The following is a 20,035-nucleotide window of genomic DNA, read 5'->3' as shown; positions in this document are numbered from 1 at the left end:
TTTTAATAGAGAGGTTGCATCTAGTAATACCATGAATCATTCTGACACAGACTTGTTACACAGACCAAAGTTTCTAGGTTATATGGAAAGAAGCTAAAAATCTGCCTGAGTGACACTAAAATAAAAGAAAATGTCCTCAACATCCTAATTTTTGTTCTAGGTTTTTTTATACATTACTGTGATAATAAGAGATATTTTCACAATAGGATTCAGGTTTACATCACGTCCATGAATTCCCCACCTAGTATGGGGAATTTTGACAATGGTTTAAGGCTTCTACCAGAAAACAAATTTTACTAACAGAAAACCAGTTGGTATGCAATTTATACTCCTGTGCTTGGCAGCAGATTTTATATCATGTCCCATCCAGATAGATTTGGTAAAGCGGACAGGAGGAACACAGCTGTAAAAAAGAAGAATTATAAGCAAAACAGATAAAACGAAATGCTTTCCATCTTTTGTAAGTCCATTAGAATGATGACTGAAATAATTATGAATAACCCAATTTGCTGCAGTGCAGCAGCTCATAACAAAATTTCAGGATAGCAAAACTAAACATTTAACACAAAGGGTGATTTCAGATCATAGAAAGAACACAGACCACTTAAGTGCTTTTTAGAGAATAAGTATCCATCTTTACACTTGAAATACCTTAAAAATATATTTACAAGTCAGCTGAAAATTCATCCAGTACCATATAAACTACTTTGTTTCCCATTTGTTTCATGAATGTGACCTGTTAAATTGCAATCATTTTTGCTACTTTATGGGACTTTTTTCAAATTATGCAAATTCCTTCATGTCCTGCTCTTAACCAAGTTACTGGTACAGCTGTAAGTTCACCATCTCCCAGCTGAACATTTACTGGTAATTTGTCAATTCTGTAGACCCAGAGCTACTAAGCCTCCCTGGGAATGAGGATTTCTTACAATTACTAAGTCTCTTCTTTCTGGAGTAGCCATTTTTTGCACAAGGTCTTCCTTCTTTCTCTGCACAAATAAATTAGGAGAACATGAAAGAAATGAGTTCAAGATATTTTATCATCATCCGATCATGGGGCTGAGTTTTGTCAAAGTAATATCTAGCCAACATTAAAATAAAGAATCACTGAGCTTTTATTCTAAACAATGTTACCACAGATGAAAATTGTATAAGAATGCTGGAAGTATAGACTCAAACCAGTAGCTGTGATAGAGAATTATCACAGAATGTAGAACTCCACTAAAATGCTATTGCCATTGAACCTCTGAAGTATTGGCTGCTGTGTTGTTAGCACTATGTTATTGAGTTGAATTAAGCTTTACAGAGTCACTCTCTTTAAACATTTACCATTTCTGATTCTCCTCCCAAGAACTTTAGCAACGTCAACAGCCGTACGTATTTGCTGACTCAGCCTTTTGGTCTGAAACACACAAAACCGAATCAGTCGAAATATTCTGCAATATTCTGGCAATCATGTTTGAATAAAAATTCTTAGCTATGCATATATCAATTTCACGTAAGATAAAACATGAGGTATAGATAAAAATTCAGAAGAAATTCAACTAATTAAATCTATTTAGTACCAGAAGTAACCAGAAAAGGTTAAAAGTCAGCTGACAAATAAAAATCTAAAATATCTAAATGCAAGTATGGCCAGCAAGGAGGATGGCTAAAGAAAGACAGGAAGTGTATTAAGGAAGTTCTATTATTCAGAGCAAAACCAGGTTCTTACAAGAATATTGTTATTTACTGCAGCCAGTGACTGCTATCCTTATTATTCACTGTATTTTTAACACATATGTTTAGTACAGGCTGGCATGCAAGTACACAAAGACAGGATACACATAGATTAGGTACTTATTTTCAAGTAGACCTTCAGTGCTTATTCTGATACCCCTTGTGATACAGGAAATTATTCTGTTTTCCCAGCTTGAGTCACTCTATAATCACCTCCTGCATGTAAAATGAGTACTGCACAGCAACATGGAAAAGATGTTGGGAAGTGTTCATATCAGAGTAAGCAAAAACACTGATATTTGGCAAATATGGATGACAGCCAAGACTTACCATGCTGTCAACCAAAATAAGTCTGCCTAGCTGAAAAATGAAGACAGACTTGAAGGTCACAAATAAGCTGGAGTAAGAAAAATGTGAAAAAGAAGTAGGAGAGTCTACATCAACAATAATGTCTGATTTACAGCACCAAGCAAACACAAAAGGAGAGATCACCTGCTACCAGCTTCTGCATGATTGTCTTGTTCACATTTGAAACAGGTATTGAGTACACTGGCTGCAAGGTTCTTCTACACTGTGAACCTTTGAAAGGAGTTGGGATTTTTTTTTAACACTGGGCACTATTGGGCCTGTTACTGAAAATTACCTACCTAAAGAGTGGTGCCCTTTGAGGAAGCAGCGGCATGCAGGTTGTGTTTGACGTTTCTGTTGTGACATTTTTATTCGGATGGGATATAATGCAGAGAAAAGGAAAAAAAATCACAAACAAACCAACCAACCATCTCCAACTCTGAAACCTGGACCAGTACAAATATATCACAATTGTCAAATACTAAACAATTGGTAGTGTATTAAAGGTAATGAATCTATTGATAGTAGCAGCGCCAGTTAGAAATAACTCTCCTGGAACATGTGATGCCAGCTGTAAAAAGTCACAGTCGTCTTTAGAGTTTAGCAGCTGGGGATGTAAGTTCTACTAGCAAGTCCATCTTCAGGAACACAGCTAAGCCAAATGAATAACAAGATGGAAGTTTGATTCTAGTTATGGAGACTATTATAAAGTCAAGTACTTGCAGGTTCAATACAGATACAAAGAAGCTACACAAAAATGGCATAAATTCAACTTTTCCTCTGCAGAGAGAAACAAGACATATTCATAAGAAATATTCAGGCCAGTAATAAAAACCCCTGAAAACTGAGAATAAAAGTTACAATAAGAACTGACATGCCTACAAAAACATTGAATTATTACACATGGTAAACATTTTATCTTCATTACCAAAATAATTTAAAAAGAGATTTAGTGTATACAGATAAATCCAAAATAAGCATATAAAGCTAAGCCTTTATATAGAATTACGTATTACAGTTGACTCATTTTTAGCAACCTTTGCTCTACAGAGGCTGTGTGAAAAGAAGGGGGTTTGCATTTCTATCAAGTTTCCAGTATTGGAAGTTTCTCTCATGGGAATTCATTTAACATGTTCACCTACTTCTTACACCAGAGTTCCTTGTTGTTAATAATCTGACTTTCATTATACTTTAATGCAAACAGGCTGTTATATTTAACAGACAAGCAAATAAAATCCAGAAAATGCAGCTATTAAAAATTTCAATTTTGAATTGAAATATGCAGACCATGCAGGTCTGCAGTAAGTGCAATTTTTATAGCACTTAGCATGTTCCGAGCATAACCCTAGCTAACCTGCAAATCCCAACATGGTAAAAGTTGCCTTATACATTGCATTGCATCAAGAAACAAAACAAAAGTGACACAATAAAAATTAACTCAATAAATAAGAAAACTTTCACGGACACTTTCTGATCAAGGGTATCTTTTCTTTAAAATTAACTTCCCAAAATTACATTTTTACAGTGCCATGGGCACAAGGACTACACTTACCATTTTGTACTCTTCTCCAAGACCACACTCCTCTTCTGTGAGTGGATGCTGAATTTCGTTTCAGCCTGGGGCAAGGTCTGAGATGAGCTCAAAGAGCAATATTGCCTGTGGATGAAGCACAGAACGTCGTTCCTCATTTGTTCTTCAAAGCATACACGCGAACCTCGTAATAGATGAGATATTACTGTCTGTCATTAGAAAGAACTCTAACCACAGTTCTGAAAGTAATGCCCCATGCAGCCAGGCTGGAGGTCGAAAGTCTGGCTCATTGTGCGCGGCTGCTCTTCAGCTTTCCCACGCGAGTGTCCCCACCGCGGGCTCGGGCTATGTGACACTGCGTGTGCCCACGTGTTAAGTGACGCCACTGACTGCTGCTAGCTAAGGTGGCGTGGAAAGAGCATGTTAATGACGTCAGCAATTAAAGAGAGAAAGCCGTATCTTTTACCTTGACTCCACACGTATACATCAGCCACATATCTAAAGACACAACTTCACACATCGCTGGGCTGCGTCTCCCAGCACCCACACAGCAGCGGAGCCACGAGTGCGCCGTGTCACAGCCCCACGTGCTTACAGTACCACTGCCAGGGATTCCTTGTACCCGGCACCGTGACGCCACAGCCAGCACGGCGCAGCCCTCCCCTTCCCCTCCCCAGCCACAGCTGCCCGCCCACGGCGCTCCCTGAGGGGCGGGGCGTGGGCACGCGGGAAAGCGGGAAAGCGGCCGCCTCAGCCGCGTGACCCGCCCGCCCTGAGGCGACGCGGGCGGGAAGGGCTGGCATGGCCGCGGTGGTGTGCGCGTCCCGCGTCGTGGCGGGTGGCGACGAGGGCAGCGATAGCGACGATGGCGACTGGGACATTGGCGTCGTGCGGCAGGAGCCGCAGGTGAGGCTGAGCCTCTCTGCGCCTGGCGCCCACCAGCCGTGGCCGGGCGGCTCGGGGTGGGGGGCGGCCTCGGCTTGAAACCGTGAGGGGAGCGGAGCGCAGTGGGTCTCAGAGGAGGATGCGGCTGCTGCTTCCTCTTAGGCTCTTTCCCACCAGGGTAATGCTGGTGTGCCCTCAATCCAGTAAATGAAACCTGAATTGTAGGGGCTTATCTTCTTGCATGAACCCTCAATGTTTATTTTAAAGGGCTTTCTCCCCGTGACTAGCAGACCCTAGTCCTAATCATATTTCAGCATGAGAGTAAATTTGGAAGTGGCCAGAGGCCTGTAAGGCTGTTTTGTATCTTAAATCTCTTGAGAATGTTTCTTGCTAACTTGGAAGATTTCAGTAGTGTTGCTGCATCTTACAGGTGTGAAGTACCCATTAGTGTGAGGTAGGTGCTGTGAGGCCTTTTAAGTGTGGGTTTGTCTCATGACCAGAATTGAAAAATGGAAGTATAACTGAGTTCTTGAAGTCTCAGGCTAAAGGTTATAGCCAGTGTTTTAGGGGCCTTGATCTTTAAATAGAGGTTCCTATCCAAAGATGTGCCTTATTTAAAAATTGTTGTCTGAGTAGAATAAAAATAGGGCTAAATTGTTCTACTGACTGTTTCTCACCTTGGTTCTCTAGACGCTTTTGTTAGTTTTTACAGAAGTTATTGGAAAGATGCGGTACAATGTGCTGTAAAAATTGTGTATTTCTAAGTTTTAATGTTGGGAATTAAAAACTTATGACAAAAGACAACTTTGTTTCATACCTACTTCTGTCTCTAAGGAAACTAGTGAATAATCAATCCTCTGCTTACCACTGTATGTAAATGTTTAGTAGACTTGAGATAGCTCCAGCAGCAATCTTCAGCTGCATCTGAAGCTTTAATAGAGAACAAATGCTTTTGAAAAGAACTTCAATTGGGCAGCTGTCTGATGCATAAACTAATCTTTTGGTCAGTGCATTTTTCAGCCAGAACGTTTATGGTGCAGCACTACAAATGCCTCTGTCACCACAGAATTAGGATGACAGAGGAACTGTAACTCTTCACAGCAGTGGACTTGTGCGGCTAGGCCAGACAGCTGGTCACTGAGGTCCCTTGACTCAAGCTCAAACTTTCATATTGATAGTTGTATTTTTTAACGTTGTACTTCACAACGTGTGAAATGTACAAAAAAAAAAGGTACTTAAATGCATTGCAAAGTTTTTCTAGTGTCATAAGATGAAAAAGAATCTTAATTGAAATCAAATTACGGTAAGAAAAATTGAGAGCAGTGTGGGAGGATGGCAGGTCTGTTGAGAAAGAAGATATTTCCATTTTCAGAGAATGGAACCTCTCAGAAAAATTGATTTTAAACCTTAGGCTTTATAGTAGACCCTGAACAGATCTACAGAGATGGAAGAACAAAAGTTTTACCTTGCTCTTTCCTTTGTGCTATGTCCTTTCAGAGATTATTAGTGCTTTTGTACTGAAACGAAGCTATATTGTTTTTGCCTTGAAACAGTCTCCAGGTTTTGACTTAATTTCTCTTTATCTAGCAGTTGGATCAAATGTTGCAGATGGACAAGAATAAGGCATTAAAGAAGGCTCTATTTCATGGTGATGTGTCATTAATTGAAGAACTCTTAAACTCGGGTGAGGAAAGTTGGTTACAAAGTTGAATATTTTTAATTGCACTCGGCAAGAATACTAACCATTCTCATTTAAAATAAGACTTTATATCCTTTACTGGAAACATTCACATATTCCTACATGCATCAACACATTATTTTGAAAGACTAAATTACTTTTTGAGTGACTCAGATTCAGTATTCCAGCCCATTCCTTCTAATTTATGTTTCTTTTGTTAGTCAGGAGCCCTGAAAATTGAGAAAACTATAATGTTTCAACTATGAAATAAGGTGTTTCTTTATTTTCAGATGCATCTTTAACATGCAAATAGCAATTACAAACACTGAATTAGAGGTGGTTTAAATTGGGGGGGGGGGAATTCAGAAGATGGTCTTTGGTGTTGAAGGTTGTACAGAATGGGGTAAGAAGGGGAGGCTAGCCTTTTTTATTGTAATGTTCCCCCAGTTTGGAAATTCCTTTTTTTTTTTTTTTTCCCCTCCCCCTCCCCTTCACAGCACTGTTAAGTTTCTGGTATGTGCCCTATGTAATACTGCTGTCCTGGCAACATGAGCTGAACAAAGATTTTGTGATTCTGAAAGGTCTAGCAGGCTTTATGTGGCATTTGTCACTAAAAAGTAGTCTGTTTTAACACTGAAAGCCTTTTTCCCTGCTCTATTACTCAGTATTTGTCTTTAATGTGTTTGTTAATCAGTGTTAGGAAGATTGGATCACTTACTGAAGCATCCAGGGCAATCAGAAACTGCGTAGCTGAGTTGACCTGCCTAGTGATAATTGTCAGGAAGTTCTGCTTCAGCAAGCAAGGAGAATATAGTAAACAAGAGCTTGGTCTCTGAGGAAAATTTGTCTTAGGAAAGAAAGTAGTTTCTTGGTTAGCAATGGGCTTTTCTGAGTTTAGAAACAATGACATTATTTGCCCTTTTAGAAGCCAACTGTTTCTCACCACAATGGGGGAATGGTTTTCCTTTTAAATTAAGCAAAACTATTGCATGGACTGCAACACAAGAAGTGCAGTACAAGAGTGAAATATATCTGTCTTGCTTTGAGAAAATATGTTCTTATTTATGGGTAGAGTTTTTAGTGATGCCTGTGCATCAGATTGCTCAATTGTTTTGCTACACCATCCATTTTTAATTGTACTGCAGTCCAACAGCAATATTTCACTTTCTGTGCTGCTGCCTGCTACACAGTGGACAGTTCTGTGCTGTTGGAAGATGATAATAGGTTTCTGTAAGAGCATAGGTTCAGGCTGAGAATTCACGTAGTCTAGTTTCCTGTCTCCTGAAATGAACAAGGCGGTATCATAAAAGAATATATAATTTTCTTAAAATGGGATCAGTAGTAAATTCTGACCCATCCAGTACTGTTCTGCAAAGCAGTAGAACACAGTGCCTATCACAGAGGTCTTTCTGAAGAAAGGTAACATTGTCCTTCAGAGGATCTCTGCTCTGATTAAATCTTTGTCCCCAGAATTACCTTTAATGTATGTTTGGTGGAGCTTGTAGGAGGCTCGCTACCAGCAGTCAGCCAAACTCAAGATTTGTGTTGGAGGTGGATTTCCTAGCAACAGCTGGGGCTATTCCTATAGGTAGAGTGAGACCATGTTGTCTTCTGGCTTGGTTAGGTGTTGCTTTAGTATTTTTGATGCTGAGGCAGTTTTACAGAGTTCCTTTAGGAGATGGACAAGCACAGTGGTTTTCCTTACCACTTCTGTTAAATGGCAACTTAGGAAAAAGTTTCTGAAGTACATGTCACAAAAAGTAATGCAAGCAACTAGCGCCTTTAAAGATGACTTGGACATTTTGGTCTGCTTTAGGAGTAAAATACTTGACACCATGTAATTCATGTGTTCCTTTTCCTAAAATGGAATTAAAAGTTATGACCTCATGACATTTTATTCTGACTAAAGATATAACTAGAGTAAAATCCTCTGTTTTCCTTCAACAGTTTGTTCCATTTGTATCTTTGAATGAGTGCTGGAGCTCATCTCATCTCATCTTTTGTGAGCCAGTTCAGGGAATTAAAAGTAGTAGTAAACTACAGTAATGGGAGGATGCTTAGTGTGTGAGAATTAATTTCTCAGCCAGTTTAGGACTCTGAACCCTGAGTCAGGTGACCACCGTAGCTGGCCCAGCAGAGGGAGACATTAGCAGCTCTAATATGGCTCAGCTTTAAGGTAATGTGGGAACAGACCTAAGTGCTGACAGACTTAAAAGAAATCAATACTTCTACTAGAGAAAAGTTTTAGAAAATCAAGCATTTTAGAACTTCCCCTCAGGTAGGTGGTGTCGGAATGTGAACGGATTCCAATACTAGGAGCTGTTCTTAAACTGAAGGAAAGTCCAGACCTCGTATTTTTGGTGTCAAACATGGAATTATTTAGCAGAGTTACATTTTTCTCTATAAAAACAGCCTTTCTACCATAGCTATTATTAGCCACAGTCAAGAAAGTACCTGAAAGGGATATGGGAGAAACAGTAATACTTACAAAAAGAATGTAATTCTTCCTTTGCTGTTCTTTTGCTTCACTATTATTCATATTCTTCACATAGTTTCTGCTGTAGAGCTTGTCTGTGGCCAGAATGTATTTCTCCCCTTTGCTGCTTAAATAGGAAGATATTTATCTGTAACTCAGATTGTAAGGAAGAATGTTGCATCTGGTTTGTCTCCTAGCTGTAATTTGTGAGGCCATGTAACTGAAAAGCTCCTCTGCTCATACCTACAGAGGAACACAGATAATGGCAGGTGGGGGAGCCCAAATAATACCCTGGTCCAGCTCCTCCAGGCCCATCGTGGAAGCCAGTAGCCTATCACAGGCCCACCTCTACAGTCTCAGAGAAGCAGAGAAGCCCATGGGCAGGCAAATTACAGACTCGGAGCAAGGGACTCCCAGAGCTGTAGTACAAGGTCCTTGTGCCTGGGGGCCAAGCAACTGTAGAGACAGGAATGAGTGAAAGCCGTGCCAGTCACAGGAGTGGGACCAGAGGTCAGAGGCCCATGTGTCTGTGATGCCAGCAGCTGGAGGGGATAGATGACAGGATGATACTGGTGCTGCTGTGTTCATAAGAGTGCTCTGTTTGTGTTGATCACTGTGGCCAGTGGGATGTGTGGTGGTGTGTGTGCCTGTGTGCCTGCTGGGAGTACACGCTCAGCATCAATTCGGGTTGGACCTGGGGTTGCGGAGATGCAGCAGTCTCACTTCTCTCTGGCTGTTGGATCTGGCCTGATTTTTCACTAAAAAGTTTTTTCTGGGCTTCACTGTTTTATAGGATTTCTTAAGGGCCATTTTAAATGCTGAACTAACACTGCTTATTTCAATAACAGCTCATGTAGTGAACTATTGAGTAGTCACCAAGGTGAGACATTTCTGGTTCAATCAACAACTCCTATAACCATACAGCCAAGAAGCCACATGACTTTTCCTGTTTCAGTTGTCCTTTCTTTGTCTTCCTCTGGGATTACAGCTTGTTTGTATTGGGACTGTCACACTGAGTGGTACTTCAAGGCAGTCATTACCAAGATGGTAGGAGACTGCGCAGGACAAACAACATATTGCCAGATAGACCATTCTACTTCTAGAATTTAGAAAAAGCACCAGCATCATGGCAGATACTGGCTGCTATGCATGTAAAGAAAGCATTGAGGGAAATACCATCTCAAGAGTTTTAATAAGTCTCTATATAACTGCCAAATAGGTCATTTGTCGCTATTGTTCTGATATGTATTAAAGTGAGAAGCTCTAGATGGGAGCTGTAGTTACATGGACTGCTTTGCTTCTTATGAGGAAAAGAGACTTTTTAAGGGTGACAGGGTGACAGTTTTTGGCTTTTTTTTCTTACTAGTATACTTCAGTGGGCTGTTGAATATCAGACTTGCTAGATTCTTGAAGTGACTACAAGGAGATTCTGATATGACTGCTAAGGAGCATTTGCTGGCTCCCCTTGTAGAACTTATATGGGCTTTAATAAAAAGTTTTGTACGCTGCAGACAGGCCAGTGTGCTGTGACATTAACTGCAGCTAGAATGTATACATTGCTAAGGAGATTTGATTGTAAATTTTGTGGCTTGCAGGTGTTAGAATGCTTCAACACATGTCTTTCATTGAATTGCTACCTCTTTGTTGATTCTACAGTTCTAGTGATCTTAAGAAATTAAAGAATCAATCCAAGAGCAGTGACCCGTTAGTCCCGCAGCTTTGATGATTTTATATTGCTTCACTGAACACATCTTTGACATAGTACCAAGACAGGGAAAATACACGTTTTGCATGAAAAAGTATGCATGTAGCTTAACTGTCACAAATTTCTTAGGATAGTTCTGGGGGTTTTTTCAGAATATTTTTTCCTAAAGAAATATTTTTGATTATCCATAGTCACCGTAGGACTAATATGGAACCAGCTGATGGAAACTTTTCTAGAGGAAGCAATATTTGTTGAAGGATTAAAAAATGCATAGAGGTTTTTATTAGAAAGCTGTCAGATGAGTATCTCAGTCTGGTACTTGGTTCTTGGTGCATTTGGGAGGGCTGGGCTGTCTGGCATTCTTCTAGCCATTTTAGTCGTTCTGGCTTTTGTAAAGAGTAACAAACAATTCTGGTGATTGTGTTTGGACCTTGCATAGTCTCCTATTTCTCCTTTTTAATGAGATAATATTTTGTTAGTACCCAACGCAAATCTGCTAGCTAACTGTCTTGCAGGACAGAGAATAAACGGAGCTGTGAAGCAGGAAACCCTAGACATTGCAATCCTAATTGTCTGGCAAGCAGTTGGCTTCCCCAGCAGTCCTCTTGGCTTGGCAAGAGTCAAAATTTTTCATTTTGATTTGAGAAAGCTATTGCACAAAGTAGAGAAAACAGATTCTGTGTGCTTATGTGAAATTACTTTTGCAGCTAAATGTTTGAGGTTTTTTAATGTAGTCTTTCTGTGGTACTTAACTCCTTGGATTGAGAACTGGACTTCATTTAAGTCAGTTTGAAAAGTTGTTTTCTGATGTTCTAAATAAAGATGTATTAAAAGAAAGAAAATGCCCTAAGAGATTTTTCTCCCTTGTACTAAATGCAAACAGGGTGTAACCTTTGTAATGATACATATTGAGAGTAAGTTTTATAAAAAGCATGTCTGTTTTGATGCAGTTTTATGATATTAATTTCTTAAATTTTGACAGGAATCAGCATAGAAACTAACTTTCAGTTTGGATGGACTCCCCTGATGTGTGCAGCCAGTGTGGCTAACTTTGCAATAGTACGTCTTCTTCTAGACAGAGGTGCTAATGCATGTTTTGAAATAGGTAAGATGGGAATGAAAAATACTGGCTGGTAATGCTTGGTACCAGACATTGTCCCTACCCTTATTCTCGTTTGCATATGTAGGTAAAAAAAGCAAAAGTTCGCAGTGGAACTGGGACCTGGTCTACCTTTCACAGTTTTGAAGGAAAAGTAGTAGTTTTGAAGTAAAAATTGTGTACTTGGAATTTATTTGGAATCAGTTGATGCGTTTTCTTGTTCTTTATCTCTCAAGTCCATTTTCCCCCACACCTCCCAAACCCCAAATACTTTTTTAAAAAGTGTTTGGAAGTACTTGCTCAAAAATTATAGTATAAAGTTGTACAGGTTAAACTTCCTTTGTTTGATCCTGTTATGAACTATGTACATGCAGAAACCAGATTCCATCTCAAACAACATGAATAGCTTTCCAGTCCGTGGGAAACTCATGTGGACTTCTCTAAAACTAGAGTGCCATTTTTCTATTTTCTATTAAGAAAACTGTTCTTCAGTGTGTGGCTAGATCATCTTTTTCTGTGGGAGTTCAGTGTAGCTTCTAAGTAGTATCAGTTCTTCTGTCAATTTTTATGGCCTAATAACAACACTTTTTCTACTTAAATTGTGGTTATTTTCAAACTCTTCCATTGCATTGGAATGTTTATCCTACAATACTGCCAAGTACATAAAAGCAGTGATCATATTTTCCAATAACTTGCCAGTATTTGCCGTAGTAGTAGACTGAAATGCAGATGGTACAAATCTAGCTCTGAAAATTTTCTCTAACCTTTTAGCAGTTGATCGGAGTGTGAGATTAGAGTAGATTGCCTGCACCAAAAGCAATTGTGCCTTCTTCTAATCACTGTCCTTGTAGCCAGTTTTGGAGAACTTCTATGTGTCTGCCTACAGCTCATACCTGCTCTTTGTTAATGGCTGCAGAAAGCTATAAATGGGGCAAAAACTGCTATGGGCAATGGTTTAGGCTGACCAGGTAACCAAATGCATGGCATTTTTCATTTGTGTGACCAACTGTCATTGCCCAAAGTGGCACCTTGCTAGGATCAGGTTTCTTGGCTTGTTTCCCTGTTAGACTGTGTAGGGAAACTGTAACTACAGAGTACTGTCCAGCCAGGAGCAGTCTTGTAAGTCATTGATTTGGGTCAGGCCCCATGTGTTCAGTAAAGCTGTGCTATCCTAAGGGGGTACTAAATCTCACCAGTCCTCCTGCTCTTTTTTACGTCAGCATGCAGTCATACAAGTGATCCTATAATAATTAGCCTTTAACGCTTATAATCCTAATAAATAGCTATACTGTTAATCATCTTGAGTCACTCTTCAGTCATTCTTTATAGGTAGTTACTTAATTTGACCCTTTTTGGTAGTTGACAAGAACTAATGTATCATATGATGGGCTCAAAATGTTGCATCCTTGAGGGATAATTTCACCAGATCTGCTGGGTTTTTCGTCTGGTGTGAACATAAACATCTTTTTTGCAGTCTTTTAGCAGTTTTTCTCTGCAAAAGAGAAATCTAAGAATCCCAAGGTGTTTCTTCCCTTTTGTCTCTTGCTCACATGTATGAGCTATAGGTAGGCTAACAGAAATTAATTTCCCACTCTGTATCACTACCTGAGATACTACAGTATATATACATATATATATATAAATACAAATATAACTGCAGGTTCCTCCCAGGTATTTAACAGTGCTTTATTTAAAGTCCTGCCATCTTCCCATTCATGTTCTAGTTGATAACCAGGTTAAACATTTTGAGTAAATATTTGTCAGCATATCAAGTAATTTCTTCAAGAGGCAGTTGAAAATTAAAAGATGGTATATTAAAAAACCAAGTGAATTCAAATGCAGAACTATGTTGTAGAGGTGGAGGGCAAGAAGTGGTGAGAGCAGTGGTGGTAAAGTACGTAACAAACTTTTCATGTTTATATATAATGAAATCTGTCCTCATTAAAGAATGAAGATGTTAATTATACAATTCAAAAATTTCTACAAGAAAATTAGAAAATATGTTGGAACTCTTGATAGGATATGAAGTAAGTACAGCTATTATTATACTTCTTAAATGGATGAAGGCATGCTGGAGCTTGTGAACAAGATTGTGCAATAAACAAAATGGGCAGTTACTCAAATAGCAGTGTTCTAAATGACACTGGGGCCAAATAACTTGCTAAGGTCTTTAAAGTGTTATGTTTCCCATATGGAAACCATAGTAATCATGGGAAAGGAGGTCTCCTGTGTTCTGTGGGCAAACAGCAGTTGTACATTTTTGATTTGTGAGGTAGGGTGGCATGTAACACCCAGCTGGTTGCAGAGCTGGAGTAGTAAATATGCTGGTATTCTTACCTACTGTGTAGATGCTCTTTAAATCTACATCTAAACCAATACTTTTAATACTCCTCCTGCCACTACTGGACCATAGTAAGTTAATAAATTTAATTCTTCCTCCTTAAGACCTATCATAAAGCCCTTTTCCTTGAACTGTCCTTTGTATGGGCCTCTGTTCTCCCCAGAACTGGTGTCCTATGTGTTTATAATACAGTGCATATACCTTTTTCTATCCATTGCAGTTAACTTCCTGTCAGCAGTTACTTCCTTTTACTGGAGGGGAGGAACAGGGAGTGGATCTACTGGTGTGGAATGCGTTTTGAGAAATTAGGATCTTTAGTTGAACTCCTGTAGTTTTGGGGTACTTTCAAAGTATTCTAAACTTCAGTAGGAATAGATGCTTTACCACTGTGTTTCACTCACATCTTTCTGAGTATCTCCTCAGGTGCCTTTGTCTTAGCTGATCATTGTAGTGATTTTCACAGACAGGAAAACAAGATTGTTAGCCATTTCCAAATATCGTGGAGTGTCAACCTGATTAACAACTCTAGCAAATATAAAGACTTATAAAGGAACTTCTGAGTTAGCATGGTAGTTACGTTTACATATATAATTCTCTAACTGCAAATTTCCAAACAGATAAATACACTGTGTTGATGGCAGCATGTACTGCACAAGCTTCTGAGGAGAACATCTTGAACACTGTGGAACTGCTTCTATCAAGGAATGCTGACCCTAACCTTACTTGCAGGTATCGAAAAACCCCACACGTGTGAACACAGTACAAAATATAGTATTATTATACAGAGACACGTTTATAGATGTAGCTGTTGTTGGTGATTAAGATGAAGTGTACATACTTCTTGTCATTTCACTGCTGTTTGTATAAGAAAAGATTAGTGCTCAGATACTTACATCTCTTAGTACAGTTGTTAATCTGAGTAAGTAAGACTGTGATCAGCTTTATCAAATTGTAAGTTTGTTCTTCAACTGAACAGAATATAAATTAATCTTAATTATTCACTTGACTGAAGTATAAGAGCAAGAAATATGTCCTCTGCCTTTCCTAAATCATATTGCCTCTTCTGCATAAAAATGGAAGTTAAATTCTTTATTTAAATTCATGTCCTACTTTCGAGCTTTTTGTGGATATCTGGCTATATTCTTTTCACAGAGTGCTTCCTGTGGATAACAAAATTCTGTGAATAAAATATATTTATTCCACTGCAATCTGGAATAATTCTGATTAAGAGATTAAGCTTCTTTTAGAAACAAGTAATAACATACTTCTTCAATTACAACTTTGTGTCTGAGCAGTTTGAAGCAGTGCATTGTGAGATGTCTGTAGTTGCGCAGTCTGATGAAATGTTTCATTTTACATCAAAAAGAAATCAATTGTGGACTGACCCTAGGATAAACTATTTTGCCTCTGCTAAAAAAAAAAATGCTATTTAGGTCAACTGGTTTTTCAACTAACTGAATTGTTTTATACCACACCTCTTTCATCGCATTACCTGGGATATATAGAGTGAGTAGCTCTGTAAAAAGAATAGAATTGGAGGCCTTTGGTTTTCCTTAGTAGAACTCAACTATTCAAGGCCCTGAACCTCACTGTGAGCATAGTACTGGTAGACAAGGAGGAAACAGAGTTCTGCTGAAGTGCAACTGATGTCTGGTACCAAATTTAAGTGCCATTCTTTTATTTTTACCAGAGAGACTAGAAATTGTTCATGAGAGAAGAGAAAGCTACATACTCTGAAATAATTATATGTTGTTGTTGTCAGATAGCTGGGTGTTAGAATAAACAATCTGCTTTAATAAATAGGGGAATTATTAACTGTGTCTTGGGCGTTGAAAATGTAAGCGAGAGTGCAAAGCTGCACATTTTCATTTGGACAGGCTTTTGGCTAAACTTTGGGGGAAAAGAAAGTATGAATGCTGACGCAAGGTAGGAATTCTAATTTTTAAATTTTATTTATAAACTTAGAGTATGTTTTGCATAGTTGATCTTTATATACAAATATTTATTTACTATCTTTTTGTGTCCTTAGACCTTGTGCTAACATGAGTTATTCATGCATCCAGAAGATACAGTTGTGGCTTTTTCACTTTTGCAGTAGTAGTCTTTCTCAAATGAAAAGATAAATTAAGTGGCAATCAGAAATGTCATATTTGTGCCAAATAAAAGCAGAGACTTAAAAAATCCAGACCCTGTCATCTCAAATCTTCAAGCTGCCTTTATGCCTTTCCAGTATTTGACATCTGTGCATGCCACTCCATTATTGGGTCTGCTGAGGCAGCAGCTGCTGTTTCTCATGGATTTCTAGCTCTGTGTTCAGAAATGAGAATGAAACACAATAAAATGCCTTATGTGACGATAAGGGATCAAACAGCCCCTCTCTGTGGCACTGCAGTCCCTTTTCACCTGTTTTGTTAGAGCGAGCAGGATGTTCTGTGGGAGCGATCAGAACTCTCAATGAGTTGAGAGTATTGTGAAAGTACTCCCTGTGTGATCAGCTTACCGCAGGTGTTAAGAAGTAAGGTTCTTATTATTTGGCTTTCTCAGCGTGTAAGAACCAGGATGATGCTAGGAAGCTTCTCTTTTGTCCACCAACCACTGGAATGTGTGTGACTGCAAAGTAGAATACTTAATGTTCATGTAAGGCGGGGTTTAATGTTTATCCTTTCTCTGTTGCACTGTCAGGGCAACCAGTAGGCTCTTCTATTTTATGTGGTCTGGAGGTGATGCACAGAAACTTGGAGGGGGTGGGTCTAATTTATTAAGTGTGTGTGGAGTAGGGAAAGACTAGTGGGAAAGAGACTGAATTTTGAAATGCAAAGAAAGAAGGTGAGTTTAGGAATGGGTAGGCAGGTGGTTTCTTTGCAACGGGATACAGTACTGAAAAGAAAGTATTCAGTAGCATAACAGGATATTTTTGCCAAATCAAAATTGGAAACTGAGTACTGGTAGCTGTAAAAACAGTTTTGTTGATGAGAATGTAGTGTATCAAAGCATAAGTGCTAGCTAAAGGGTTTTGAAAGTCAAACAAGTAGAGTAATGGCTAGGTGAAACAAGAAGGCACTGCTCTGAATAGCCAGTATAGAGCTACTATAGCCTGAATGCTTCATTTAAGTGAATGCTACCTTGAGAAATTTGTTTTGCTTATCTCATGTCATTCACCTTCCTCTTGCTCCAAAATGTAAATTATATACTTTATCCCTTTGTAAGGCCTGGAAATCTTTTAAGTAGTGTTTCTTAAAAACCTTTTTTAACCTGCAGTGCTTTCTTAAGGTTATACTAAAGTATGTTTTTCCAGTATTACTTTTATATAGGGTTTCCCACTTCATTTGCCAGAAAATGGGCAAACAGATTATCTTCTGTTGCTGTGACCACACTGTTGCCGCTTAATTTCTCAGTTCCAGGCTTAATGTGCAGCAGTGGAGTGGTGAAACTGGCTCCAAAAGCTTTGAAGATGCTTCCTGTTTATCTGAAGCACTGCTCAGTTTACAGATCAATAGACTAAAATAGTGTCTTGCAGCATCATTTCCTTGCTTTGGCATCTCAATAAGAAAAGATTGAGACTAAACTCAGGGTAAAATTGTTTTCTACCTGCTGTATTTTTTCTAGTATTATTGATACACTGGTCTAGTTAATAAACATATATCCGGTTATGGGACTTGACTTACAACTTGTCAAGATTGCCAGCTGAAAATACTGCATTTTCTGTAGATGTCTCCCCAGTGGAAAGAAACCTTTGTGCCAATAGGAGACATCTCCTATCCTTCCTCTTAGGAAATTTTCCAGGAAGGTGAACTTCGTCTTGCTTAAGATCATGATCCTAAACATTAGCATGTTTTTTTGTCAAGTGTGATGAATTCTGCACCACAGATTCAGTTTAGTGACAGCTACTCAATACATGTTTCAGTCAGATAGCTTGCCATCTAGGAGATGAAACTTTCTTACCAGTTCTGTCATGGCTCCCGATTATCCAGGGTAGGAGGCTTCAGGGTAGTAGGGCCAATCTATTTAGCTTGTTTTCTTGTGATTTAAATTTTGCCCTATTTTTTGCACAGAGTGAAGTGAGCCTGTAAGAACTTCTGGTTGTATCTTTGTGTACATGTCACATACAAACTTTTGGATGGCCCTAAAAACTGAAAAAGCTTCTGATTTTGTCTTTTTCTCCAGTCTTAATATAAAAGCAGGGAGACTTAGAGCACGAATCTGTGTTAGAGGACATTTACTTTGGATATTAGGAAAAGGGTCTTCTGCCAGAAGGTAGTCAGGCATGGGAACAAGCTTCCCAGGAAAATGGCCACAGCACCAAGTTTGACAGAGGTCAAGAAGCATTTGGACAATGGTCTCAACCATGTGGTGTGATTCTTGGGCTTGTCATGTCCAGGGCCAGGAGTTGGAATTTATAAACCTTGTGGGTCCCTTCCAACTCAGAATTTTCAGTGATTTTAAAGATAAAAACAAAAATCTCTCTTCATTTGCAGGAGACCCTGCTTCTTATGTAGGTGCTGCAAAGCTGGAAGCAAACATAATTAGATGTTTAATTACTAAATTGCTTCTATGCCTTTTAAGATTTTATTTATTTACTGACTATGACTTGAGTATCATATTCAATATGCACAAATGTCATGTGAATTGTACCATACCAAAGGACGTAATAATCGGTGTTTGGACAAGAAGGTCATCTGCAAGCCAGACTGCTGAAACACAGCGGTTCCTCAAAATAATGAAAGGATTCTTAAGTTCTTCTGTCTGGATGATTATCACTACACTCTCTATGAACATTTTTAGACTGCACTAAGATGTATCAATACATTTAGTTTCTCTTCAGCTTGAGCAGGAAACAATGGATTTGCCATGTTAAAGCTTGCTGTTGTGGTTGTGGGGGTTCATTGCAGGGTTAGGAAAACAAGGTTTGTTTTACCCAATGCTCTCGTCTCCCTCTTGTGGCCGTACGTGTAAGTGGACTCTGCTTTCATGGCATGGCTCAGGGCACCCCCTCACGTGTAGAGGTGCAAATTTTTGCAGCATTGTATGTTTCCATCCTGAAACAGCTTGTAGCCTTTGAAATTAAAACTCAAGCATTAAAATGGCATACTTGCACAATCACATTGATGGACCTTTTAAATGTTGTATTTATTGAGTTTTACTTGCAAATGGAGAAGTTTTTTCAGTGGCTTTAATATCGAGTTGTCTTGATTTCAGATATTATGCCTGCAGTACTGTACAGCTGTAACTACAGCATAATCTTTGGAGAAAAAAACTATTCTGTAGCCTCAGGGCTTTTGTTTAGTATTTTTCCTTTGAAAAAGCAGGAAGTAATTGTGAAATAGTATCAAAATTTAAAACAAAAAAGGTTGAGAGCAGGAGAAGTGAAAATGAAATCAGGCATGATTGCACTGGTTTTGCAGTCAAATGTAAATACTTCAAAGATGATGACTTGGGAAGTTTATCAAAGGCTACCTACCACTGAAAAGAACTAAGCGTGGGAGTGAGTGTCCACTTTGGGCAAGTAAGTTTGAATTCTGTTGCTACAAGTTATTAGGATATAATCAGCTTCTGCTCATTCTTTAAAATACAGATATCTGTATATGTCTCTGTGTAGCTATCTCTATGGAGACATATAGAGATAGTGAGACACAGATATCAGTTATTAAGTTGAAGAGAGAGATTATTGTTTTTCTCTATTTTTGTAGTAATCTTCATAGGTTCACAGGGTATGTCAGGTCAGAAGGGATTCCAGGAGGTTTCTAGTCCAACTTCTTTAAAGCTACCTCTGTTGTAAAATTGAGTTAGGTTGCCATCTGGTCTAGAAACCCACTAAAGATGGAGACTAAAAAACTTCTCTGTGCAACCAGTTCTGCTGCTTGGCTGTGCCCTGTGGTGGAATGTCTCCTCGCTTTCAGCCAGAACTTCTGCTTTTGTAGTGTTGATGAACTGAATTAGTTCTGGACTGATGTAAGTCTTTTTGTGTCATTAGCAGGTTCCTTTACTTTGTTGGTTGTGTGTCTTGAAGGTCTGGTTACCTTTCATTTTGCTTATCTCTGTGTAATTGACCTTTGTAACGTTACTGGATTTCATTCAGTACAACTTTAACTGTGTTTTCATAAGACAAAACATTATCCTTGTATGAATGATCAAAACCAAGGAAAGATGTGTAAAGCCTTAGTTCTAGCAATGCTCTCTGGAAGGAGGCAGGAATTTTAAGGCAGTTGCTTTAAGACATACGCGTTTTGGGATCCCTCTAGTGGTCGATGAACTT

General features: G+C 38.9%; 1 protein-coding gene across 2 annotated transcripts in view; it reads left to right on the top strand.

Moving 5' to 3' along the window:
• The first annotated feature begins 4,359 nt into the window (after positions 1 to 4,359).
• The window catches only part of ASZ1 (ankyrin repeat, SAM and basic leucine zipper domain containing 1), a 37,968-nt gene continuing 22,292 nt past the window's right edge, over positions 4,360 to 20,035 (top strand). The window contains exons 1-4 of one of the 2 annotated variants that reach the window (XM_048301641.1): positions 4,360 to 4,504; positions 6,074 to 6,167; positions 11,325 to 11,447; positions 14,400 to 14,511. In XM_048301641.1, the coding sequence (XP_048157598.1) occupies positions 4,400 to 4,504; positions 6,074 to 6,167; positions 11,325 to 11,447; positions 14,400 to 14,511 (434 nt within the window). In that variant the 5' untranslated portion in view covers positions 4,360 to 4,399. Of the gene's footprint in view, positions 4,505 to 6,070; positions 6,168 to 11,324; positions 11,448 to 14,399; positions 14,512 to 20,035 lie in introns of both variants that reach the window. The other variant, XM_048301640.1, reaches the window with a different exon arrangement.

Source organism: Corvus hawaiiensis, chromosome 4 (genome assembly GCF_020740725.1).
Source record: "Corvus hawaiiensis isolate bCorHaw1 chromosome 4, bCorHaw1.pri.cur, whole genome shotgun sequence".
In the NCBI taxonomy this organism is placed as follows: Eukaryota; Metazoa; Chordata; class Aves; order Passeriformes; family Corvidae; genus Corvus; species Corvus hawaiiensis.
This window is presented reverse-complemented; position numbering and strand designations above follow the sequence as displayed.